The 11,234-nt window shown below is 39.0% G+C and overlaps 2 protein-coding genes across 2 annotated transcripts in view; both read right to left on the bottom strand.

Annotated features, from left to right (window-relative positions):
* The window catches only part of LOC109844747 (E3 ubiquitin-protein ligase SIS3), a 10,641-nt gene extending 7,099 nt beyond the window's left edge, over positions 1 to 3,542 (bottom strand). The window contains exons 1-6 of the mRNA XM_020413859.1: positions 3,319 to 3,542; positions 3,198 to 3,236; positions 3,050 to 3,116; positions 2,889 to 2,962; positions 956 to 1,094; positions 752 to 844 (exon numbers count right to left, since the gene is read on the bottom strand). Of these exons, the coding sequence (XP_020269448.1) occupies positions 752 to 844; positions 956 to 1,094; positions 2,889 to 2,962; positions 3,050 to 3,116; positions 3,198 to 3,236; positions 3,319 to 3,347 (441 nt within the window). The 5' untranslated portion in view covers positions 3,348 to 3,542. The remainder of the gene's footprint in view (positions 1 to 751; positions 845 to 955; positions 1,095 to 2,888; positions 2,963 to 3,049; positions 3,117 to 3,197; positions 3,237 to 3,318) is intronic.
* On the bottom strand, positions 9,213 to 11,190 carry LOC109845760. Its single transcript, XM_020415031.1, has 2 exons — positions 10,843 to 11,190; positions 9,213 to 10,787 (listed from the first exon to the last, which is right to left on the bottom strand). Exons 1-2 carry the CDS (start codon positions 11,188 to 11,190, stop codon positions 9,213 to 9,215), a joined length of 1,923 nt encoding a protein of 640 aa, XP_020270620.1.

Genomic DNA, 11,234 nt, shown 5'->3' with positions numbered 1-11,234 from the left:
ATGGTGCATAACTTTTTTATTAACAAGAACTTAAAAGGATTAAATTCCGTTTGGTGCATTACCCAGTCGAACTTTAATTAATCTAACCCAGAGTTGAAGCCAAACTTACTCCTTCGTGTTTGTATCGCATACATCATTTTTTTACATATGTCATTTTCAAATACAAATTATCATATTTCAGTCTACTGCAATCTCCTCTAAACTATGACACAGCAACAACAGCATAGACGAACTCCTGTAACTAATATGATGACATGCTGAAGAGTTGGGAAAAGATTAAGATAGTTGAGAATAGTTATAGTTATCAAGTTAACATGTTCAAACACTCATTCATGTTCCGTGGTCAACAGTTAAGTAATGATTATAACTGGGAATCTAATTATGCATGTAATGCTTGGCATTCAGTGCCTATCAGTTGAGAAATCAATGGTCACCATTGGTTTTTACTAATATTAACATAACCCTGGAACTGATAAACATGCTACATGTTCTGATTTCTAATTCACTGCAAAAACATCTCACTCCTCAAGATACCAGCAACAGACATAACAGATCCTCTACTCTGATGTAAGGGAAGCAGGTTTCTAGTTCACGATTTCATCAATTTCATGGACCCAAGCACATGGACACAGTTCGTCATCTGTTTACAAATATCTATTAGGCCTTCCATCTCCACTTTGTTGGGTAAAAATAACTATCCATGACAGGTAGAACTAAATAACCAGAACAGAAGACCATACAAAATACAAACCTTCGAGGTGGCCATGCAAGCGATGCAAACAAGACCGCAATAGCTGAAACTAAGCCATATAAGGAAACCCCATTTTTGACCATCCTCAGGCAACTGCAACCAAATTAATAGAATGCATACAATGATGAGGCTATTATGGAAACATGAATATGCTTCAAGCAAAAGAATATGCTTTAGAAAAGGGAAAAAAGAAAGAAAACTTACACAGCTTTTTGAGCTACAAAACCATAGTGTGCCAATTACTGTCCAGAAGCAGAGAAATGGATAGAGAAGAAGAACGAGAATCGAAAGGACAACAATTCTTCCAACAAACCGAGCATATCGTTGCTGCCATCCGAGGTCTCTAGAAATAGATAGCAAAAGAGAAACAGGTGTCTCTTTAAATCAAAATGTTTAACACGACATCAGGGTCATCAGCATGTAAATGGAACTGATATATTGTTTTATCATTAACAATTGAATACCAAGAAGAGTAATTATTTTACACTTAGGGCGTGTTTGGATTTCAATGAGGTTAAGGGAAGTTAAGGGAAGCTAGGTGAGAAAAGAGAAGGAAGAGAGTTCCCTTCCCCTTGGTTACACCCCAATTTGGGGGGTAACAAATTTTATACTATTAAGGGGTGAACTAAGGGGAACTAGGGTGAATAACTTCACCTCCTAAGTGTTCCCAAACAAGGTGAATGGTTCCCCTAACTTCCCTTCTCCCTTATTCCCCTCAATCCAAACAAGCCCTTAAGGTAGACCACGAAATACATGTTCGCAAAGTTGGGAGCCTTTGGTATTTTGCTAGTTCAATATATCACAAAAAGAATTACTTGGTATTAATTTACTTCAGTATTAATTGTAACAAGTTAAATACAAAAAAATATTGATTTCTACAATCAAAGGTGTCGCAACTAGCTATTTTGATGCAACTTATATGTCAGTCTATAATGATACAAGAATCCTTTTCATACTATTAAAATAATTAACTAGTGACATGGCAGTCTTGTTTGTATATAAAGGCAAGTAATATGGTTAGTTCATTTGTAACATGAATCCAATTCTTTACATCAAAACTGTTAGCTTTTCTCATCCAGGTTTGAACTATAAAGCAACATGAACCTCAAAGGTTGTACCAAATTGCACTAACTCAAAATGTACAGAAAAAGGGTGATTAGATGTCATAATTAATAGAGGACTTAAATCAACCTTCCCTTGAACTATAGACAAGACTCGAGATCTTCGCAACAATCTGGCCAGTGGGAAAAACAAACCTGACAAGTAATGCTGCTAAAATTTCATATAACTATGCAACACTCAAGTCTCAATTTCTTCTACAGTAACAGTAAGTGTATAAAAGAAGGAAAGGTGATCATGTTAAACAATAAATACTGATGGAAGTATCTTACACTAGTGGAATTCGTTGTTAGGGCATTGATCCTGAAGGTTGCTAGTTGTCTAGAGGTAGAGCTAACATGAGAATACTAGCAGTGGGCATTGTCCTACCTGTCTCATGGTGGAATATGATACTAGTAGTCAGTGGACAAAGTAAGCATTGCATGCATGTCAAAGGAATAATACAATGGAGACTATATTAGGCTATTAGCTCTAGCAGATACATGATCAATCCAAACACCACAAGCGGACAAGAAAGATTTGATCCTTGTTCTATACTCTATAGTGGGATAACAAAGGTAACCCTTAAAACTAGAATCCAACCGTCTGAAGTTTTACCAACTATGCCTTCATATTAAACTTTCTCCTAGTTACCTATTGTTGAACAAATGAGTAGATTTACAGTTTTCTTGCATGGAGAGTCAGAGAGGTATTATCTTACCTTGCAAGATAAATCTTATAGATAAATTATGAAAGTTATAATTCTTCATCTTGAACTTGAATGATTAATTACACTACATCTCAGCATAGGTTTGACCAATCACAGTATTTCACGGTTACGGGTGACTTCCATAGTCTCCCATAGCTCAAACCCAACTTCCACATTGGAAATTTGATCTACAATAAGCTTCAACAAACCCAACTTCACTAAAACACATGTGTAGCAATGACCCAAATACTAAATTGATTGGAGTCAAACAACGTGCGAGACAAAATCAAAGCATTAAATCGGGATAGACAAAGTGGAGTAGGATCTTACAAACCCATTCCAGCAGCGAGCCCATTATCTACAAACATCAGCAGCCGAAACATGAAAACCGAAGAATAATCCACCTGAATCCACAAACACTTCTAAGTCCCAACTTCAAAATTACCCAGAATAAGCAACACCCAAGAACGAAAAGTAGCTGTAGCTCTCACCACAATCCATATATGCAGTGGATGAACACAAAGATGGTAACGATTCCACTTGATCGACACAATTATCCTATTCAATACAATCAATCAACAAAAAAGCCCACTAATTTCCACCGAAACCGCACAAAATTAGGGTTCAAGAATAGCATACACGCTTGTGGCGAGCATCGACAAGAAGAATCCATCGTACCTGCAAGAAATCGAGAATTAACAGTGATAAGTGATCATCGACTAAAACCCCAGAAAAAAAACCTGATGTGATTTTAACTCACCACTTGAAATCGACCCCTCGCATTGCCATCGGATCTTTGTTAGAGTGAAAGCCGCATTTTGTGAAAGGGGAGTCGAGATCGAGGGGCGTGCAAAAGGAAGCGGAGATCTACGGCTCTGGAGTGGGGAAAGATCGAATCTTGGTTAGGGATCTACTGGAGAAAGAAAGAGAGAAGCGGAAGAGGAGCTTTGGAAACTGCGATTACATTATTTTTGGGGCTGTTGGATATTGTCATCTTACGTTAGAATTATTTAAATAATTATTTTTTAATACTCATTAATTATTGGGTTCTTATGATATAAGACCCCCACATCTTCCTTATTTCTAAATAACCCCCCTCAAAGCTTGATATTTTTAAAAAAACCTCACCCCCAAAAATCATGTAAGTTGTTGAAAGAACCCTTCGGTCAAAAGGAACTCATATTGTCACCGTCACCGTTAAATTTTTATTTTGGATGGACCGTTATACCCTTGATGTGCAACAATGATCAAATTATATTCACCCCTTTTCTAAATAGCCTCTTTATTAAGACTTGAGTTCTTGGGTCTTGACATTCGATAGAGATAGGGGGAGAGAGAGATAAAATATAAGGAGGTTGAGTTATTGGAGTTATTGAGCAATGATATTATTGCAATTTAACCTACATGGTTAAGGATCGACCATGGGTAAGTCATTTGGATGGAAAACATCCATGAGGAGGTTTTTTTAACAACTTACATGATTTTTTTGGAGGGGAGGGGGGCTATTTAGAAATATCAAGATATGGGGGTGTTATTCAGAAATAAGGAAGATTTGGGGATCTTATATCATAAAAAAACCTTAATTATTTTAATGCTAGATTTTTTTTAGTTTCGTCACGCCAGTTTGACCATTCAAAAGTAAATGAAAATTAGAACGGATACAAAATTTGAAATTTGTCTTTTTTTCTCTTGTATAGCAATTGAAAAATAAATGATATCACATGAAAATTTTGTTGCTTTTATTTTTTTCAAAAATAAATTTAAGCTATTTTCCAAAAAAAATCATTAAACTTTGTTTTTCGGTTAGGTCCCCAAACTTTTTTGTATTAAACTCTTGAACTTTTAAAGTGCCTCACATTACTTCCTCTCTACACTTTTATTTTTTCTCAACATATTCATTAAGTTGTCACTGTTCAACATTAGATAATCTAAATATCATCAATAAAACAAAAAAGTCGTAATTTTCTTATTAGCCGATTAGCTTTGTTATAAGTTTCCTTTCTTTCCTGGACCAAGTCATAAGATGGGAGTAGGGCTGAGCATGGTTCGGTCCAAACCGAAAAAACCGACCGAACCGACCCGAAAAAATCAGTTTTATGAGTAAGGTGGTTCGGGTCGGTTTGAAAACTTTTCAACCCGAACCGACCGAATATAGTACAATACTACCCATTCTGATCTCAAACCCTACCCGACCCGTCTCCAAAGAGTCAAAGACTCAAACCCTAAACTCATTTTCTGAATCATTATGGGTTGAAAACAATATCATTATATTAATGTTTAATGCTTCATAATCACCTACTTTGTTGATATCTTTTTTTTTAACACAGTTTGTTGTTTGATAAGAAATTTGATGAAGTTAGAACCGAACAAACCGAACCGAACCGCACTGTTGTTTGATAAGAAATTTGATGAAGTTAGAACCGAACAAACCGAACCGAACCGCACCGAACCGACTTGCAACAATTCGGTTCGGTACCGAACCGCACCGAACCGACTTGCAACAATTCGGTTCGGTTTTGAATTATAGGCGGTTCGGTTCGGTTCGGTTGTTCAAATTTTGGTAAAAAACGAACCGAACCGACCGTTGCACACCCCTAGATGGGAGGTTATCAACAAAAGCAGTGTCCTGGTAGGCATAAGGTGGGAGGTTGTGGTAACCAAATCATGAGATCAATGGGTCTCATGAGAAGAAATCAAGAGTTCAATAGTGTTTCGATGGAAAATTATCTGCAAGAAATGATTTTATTTAAATGAAGCCACTTGCTTAGCATGTGTTGAGATTAAAAATAAAGAATGTTAATTGAGGGATTTCATGGGGAATTTTCTCCTCAATATTCAGTGAGATGAATAATGTTCAGAGGGTTTATGAGAAACGACAAAGTTTGTGGGGACTTTGGGCAATACACTTTTATCAAGAAAAAATTGCAACGTAACCTCGTCTTTGTTTTGCAACCATAAATAATGGGGCCAAAACCGATCCTATTTCCAGTTTTTTTAGGGAAAAATTTGTGTTTTTACAAAAATAGGGGTAGGAAAATCAAAGTCAGCACTAGCCTCATTTCCTTTACCAAAAAAGCAGTCTTCAAACTAGTCCATTGTCGGAGCAATCCTCCTGATATAATCATAAAGGGTTATCAAATATAATCCGGTACTAATCTCAAAAAACATGGTGGGGTTGACTCCGGTGTGATTAAAAAGATTTTCGTATCGGACAAAAAATTGGGCAATGATGGGGCCTTAGTTTCTACAAATCAATTCCAATACAAATTTTCCTTTTATCTGAACCATCCTCTAGATAGCCCTGCAACAAAATGAGTTATCTTACATGCAACAAAATGCTACAACAATCACACTTTTCAAAGTACATTTACAGTTAATTTCCGATAATCTTGTTTTGCAGCTCAAAAATAAGTTTTCTGCAAAACAAGAAACTTCACTGTTTATTATTTCATTTAAATATTTGTATAAATTACTACGGCAGTGCAAGACTCCAGAGCGTAATTGTCACGCTCTGTCCTGTGTCAACATGCAATAAAAGAACAAATTTTCGAATTAAACCCATTTAATTTTTTTTATTATAAAAATCGACTCAATCAACTTTTTATTAGCAAAACCGACCCATTTCGTGCCATGTCAGCAGCGTGGCCACGAAATGGGTCAGTTTTTTTTAAATGACGCTGCTAAATAGTCGAGGTTGCCAACCCCGACTATTTAGTTATGTCGGGGTTGGCAACCCCGACTATTTAGCAAGCTAAAATAGTCGGGGTTTCCAACCCCGACTAATTTAGGCCCCTCTCTAATTGGTCGGGGTTGGCAATCCCGACCATTTGGCAGAGAGGTAGCTGATGTTTATTTTGCTACGACAAAATGGTCGGGTTTGGGAACCCTGACCGTTTCGTGTTCGTGCACAAAATGGTCGGGGTTCCCAACCCCGACCATTTGGCAGACTCTTTCAGCTGAAAATAGCTGGAAATACGAATTTCGCTGGAAATTCAAACTCCTGCTGTTACATATCAATCCACAATGCAATCATAATCACAATAACACACGTACCAATCAATAATCTCAAATAAAAATCCATAATCAATCGGATACATACCATGTAATTCACATAGTAATAATCAATACTCAATTGAATACATAATATTTAGTTTCAAATGCAAACACCCTATCAATACTCAATCAGATACATAATATTCAGTTTCAATCAGATACAACTCCCTTTCCTCTCCCTCTCCCTCTCCCTCTCCCCCTCCCTCTCCCCCTAACACGTTCACCTTCGACGTGAGCTCGGATCAGTTCCTCGTCCGGTTGTGTGTGAAGTTGGGAGTGCATGACATCCTCATCGACTCGAACCGACTGTGAACATTCGGCTTGGGCCTGCTGTGAGCCGCCAGCTTCATCATGTGCACCGCTTGAGCCTGCCCCTGTGTGTCCTCGGAACCGACGACGACCGTACTCAATTGGTCGCTCCTCATGTCCATCTCATCTTGCATTACGCGTCCTTTGAAGAGCGGACCGAATCTTTTTGATCATGCGAAGGAACGTGTTCCTCAGCCCTGGCTCGGTAGTCGTTCGGATTGCATCATGCGCCATAGTAGAAAGTACTTCGAGCTCTTGTACCTATACGATAAAAACCCCAAGAAAGCTATTATGATTTGGATGATAATAAAATAAAACTCACAAGATAACTGTATACTTTGCTTATACACTTACCAACTCTCTCTCAACTGGGCCTCTTGGTATGTATTCCTTAGGGGCTTTGTTCTCCTGAAATATCCACCAGCGAGTAATCCCCCAATACTACCGCAAATACACACCTAGGTCAGGTGCGTCAACCCTCTCCATCACCAATTGTTCTTCCCTGTTATCTCACCTCCCGGTGTAAGCATTGTGAATATGTTCTCAATCTTGACGATGTGCACCTTTTCTGGGATTTCTCTCTATTATCTCCACAGGGCCCGGGATATGTTGTTGTAGCCCAAATTATCGGAGCACACGGTCGGGCACGTGCATCTCGGCAATCTCAAAACATATGATCGGGACGCGAGCACGCCACACATCCGGCTCTTCTGTGCATATATCTAGTAGTGACTCTAAAACTTGTTCATATGGCATCCACTTGACCTATAAAAAGATAAAGTAAAGCAGATTTCAGTAATAAATGATGTAATGATTGAAAATTTTTAGATATTATGATTTAATACCTGTTCGTCCTCCATTTGATCGAGCTCGTTCCTATAGAAGTTTTAATAACCCTTTGGTGAGATATGAGATACATTCCATCTAATTTATATACAATGAGTTAGTATAAATTAAAATAAATGTATAAAATTACATGTAATCATATATTTTTTAAAATAACTTAGTAATACCTGCTGCCTAACGGAATATTGCCATCGAGAGCACGTGCCTCTATAAAATCTGGGCAACCCAAATACAATCTCTCCCAAGACCATATCTGTAGCAGAGTGAGACAACCCTTGAATTCTTTGTTTTGAACAAGAGCCAAGACCATATCTGTAGCAGAGTGAGACAACCCTTGAATTCTTTGTTTTGAACAAGAGCCACTTTGGTCATCTCCCTATACAGATACGCTAACACGGCACTCCCCCATGACAATCCCCCACAATCCACAAGATCCTCCAGGAGTGGCAACCACCTCACGTGCACCGAATCCTTCGTGGAATCCGGGAATAGAATAGTACCGATCATGTGAAGTATGTATGCACGGGCATACATCTTGACGATCTCCTCGGTCGCATCGATCGGAACATCCATAAAATTGTTTCCCAACCATTCAAGTTTGATCCTTCCACCCCTCATGTGAGGAACTTGACCCAACAATGCTTCACACTTGTCCCATTCAAGTTTGATCCTTCCACCCCTCATGTGAGGAACTTGACCCAACAATGCTTCACACTTGTCTGACCAGTTGAAGTCGTCGCTATCTGTGATAGCATCTCCATCCACTCGGAGTCCAAGCAAAACCCCTACATCCTGCAATGTAATCGTCGACTCTCCTTGGCGCAGGTGGAATGTGTTTGTCTCGGGCCTCCATCGTTCAACCAATGCCGTCAAGAGAGCCCAATCAAGTCTCACCCATTTAATTTGTGAGCACTCAAAGAAGCATGCTTGATGGACATAATATTGGACATGTGGATCGGTCAACTCCCAGCTCGAGTGTGCATGAGTGTGATCAACGATAGTAATGCTCGGGGCCTGCATATAATAAACAGTGCAAATGTTCAGTAACAACCAATAACTTAGAATAATTGATATGATTGAAAATGTAATTTATAACTATCAATCTAATTACCTCCCCAGTGTCAATCTTCGCGGATCGATGTCGAGGTTGGTCATAAAGGACCTCATACGTCAATGGCCCCGCCTCCATATCTGCACATATGATGATATAAATGAAGCACATATGATGATATAATGAAGTAGAATATAATGAAGTATAAACGAAGTTGAATAATTAACAAAGAATAGAATAATTATACCCATTAATTGCTATTTATTTGGATTGGTGGGACAATGAGATCTCCTATGGCCCGGTTGTCTACAATATCCACATCAATTTGTTTTTGGAACTCCTTCCCGACCTCCATCCATCGTAGACTTTATGCGTGTTGATCTCGGGCGTCCGGCTTACCTCTTAAATTCAGGAGGTAACACATGAGGCCCGTTATAGGGTGGCCAGTAACGACTATCTACAATGGGATGAAAAAACTGACTGTACGAATCTCTATAGTGGCTTGATTGGTACCACTCAGAAGCGTATGTGTAATACGATGTATTTGCACCCCCAAATTGCTTGGTCGTAACCGCTATAACATGTGCACATGACAATTTTTGCAATTTTGGAATGTTACATGTGCATGCGCATTGTGTCCCTCGTAGATTGACGGTGTAATTATGACCGTGATTGTCTGTAACCTCCCATTCATCTATAGCAAATCTCACAATCTTAGTCAATCTGGCCTGCTTGACACGAGCTCCTATAATCTCTTCATTTTTTGAGGTCAACAACGTCCCCCACTTTGCTCCATCCTCTCGCCGCTTGACAAAATACTTATTTAGTCTATAAAATGTCCTTGCAACCAACGCCTGTATGGGCATTGCTCGAGCCCCCTTAAGTACACCATTGAAGCTTTCAGAACAATTAGTTGTCATCATGCAATAGCGATTCCCTCCATCTTTACTTAGTGCCCACCAGTCGACGTAATCGTTTCCCAAACTACTCTCAATCCAATCATGTGCAGCTGGAGATGTTGCCTTGATTTGATCACGTATCCGATCATACACACACGTTTCGGGTGTAACACCCGCTTGCCAAAGAAGGTTTTGTAGATGTACTTGACCAAAGCTCTTTTTAAAATTAGCTCTAATGTGTCGTAAGCAATAGCAGTGATTGTGATCAGAGCCAAATCTCCTGTACAATGCTCTTGGAATACCTTTCATCCTATCGGATATAAAAGTAATTTTTCTAGAAGGCAACACATTAAAAATATATAATTGGATGCAAGAAAAAAACCACTCCCAATTTTCACTGTTCTCGACCTCTACAACTGCAAAGGCTAAAGGAAATAAGCCCCCATCTGCATCTACTCCTGTAGCGACAAGCAATACACCCTTATATTTACCATATAAGTGTGTCCCATCAATGCTAAGGATCGGCCGACAAAATTTAAATCCCTCGATCGAAGGACCAAATACCCAAAATACAGATGTGAATTTATGAACTCCCGGATTGACCTCTTTGGTTATGAGTTTGTATTCAGATCCAGGATTGCTTCTTTTGATCGCATAAAGATATTGAGGCAGAGTCGCGTAAGACTTCTCCCAATCACCAAATATTTTTGTCATCGCAATTCTCCTTGCATTCCACGCTTTGATATACGATATTTCAATCCACTTATCATGTGACACTCTCTCAATTATGTCATCGGGCTTTAGTTCAAGCTTCTTCTTTAATCTTGGCATAATCAACCGAGCTATGTAAGAGGTGGAGGCACCACTGTGGTCTCTCTCGAACATTGGATTGTTACACGTGTGAACACCGCAGTATTTTGTGATCCTAAAATACCCATTATGTTTCTTTCCGGCAAATGCATATAACTTCCAAGGACATGCGTAATCAGATTCATTCCCCTCTGCCCGACCTTGCCTTTGTGTATTCATAAAACAGATTGCCTCATAACTTGTACGATTGCTTTTAATTTGCTTGAATTTGACCAACTTTTTGATTGAGTAATCACGAATAGCATCTGAAAGGTACCTCCTCATCATCTCCTCTATTGGATGAACTTTCGCCAATGCGGATATCATGTACTGTGGAAGAACGAACCCACTCATCATCCTTAAACTCGTCGGGGGGTGGTTCTTCGTATTCAACATATTCATTATTAACATAAGCTTCACCTGGCCAATCCGGATTCTCTTCATCATCTTCACCCACAAATTGCATGCTGTCAAGTGGTGCACTATCTTCATCTTCACCATCAGAGGCGTCGCTTCTTTCATCCTCTTCATATGAAGGTGCACCACCCTTATATTGAAATTGAGTCCGCTGTATTTCACTTGAAGAAGAAAGAAAGCCTTCAGACTCAACTTCCAAATCTAACATGCGTGATAATTCTCCTGGAGGGTTGAATATTCGGCCCGTACTAT

This window comes from Asparagus officinalis, chromosome 6 (assembly GCF_001876935.1).
Source record: "Asparagus officinalis chromosome 6, Aspof.V1, whole genome shotgun sequence".
NCBI classification, from domain to species: domain Eukaryota; kingdom Viridiplantae; phylum Streptophyta; class Magnoliopsida; order Asparagales; family Asparagaceae; genus Asparagus; species Asparagus officinalis.
Note: the sequence above shows the minus strand (reverse complement) of the source record. Positions and strands in the feature narration are given on the sequence as shown.

Bases quoted from the DNA above. Each gene is read 5' to 3' on its own strand.
- LOC109845760 (XM_020415031.1), bottom strand. From the start codon at position 11,190: ATGTTAGATTTGGAAGTTGAGTCTGAAGGCTTTCTTTCTTCTTCAAGT. The intron at 10,788-10,842 runs GTACCTTTCAGA...GTCAAATTCAAG, and splicing joins ATAGAGGAGATGATGAGGAG to CAAATTAAAAGCAATCGTAC.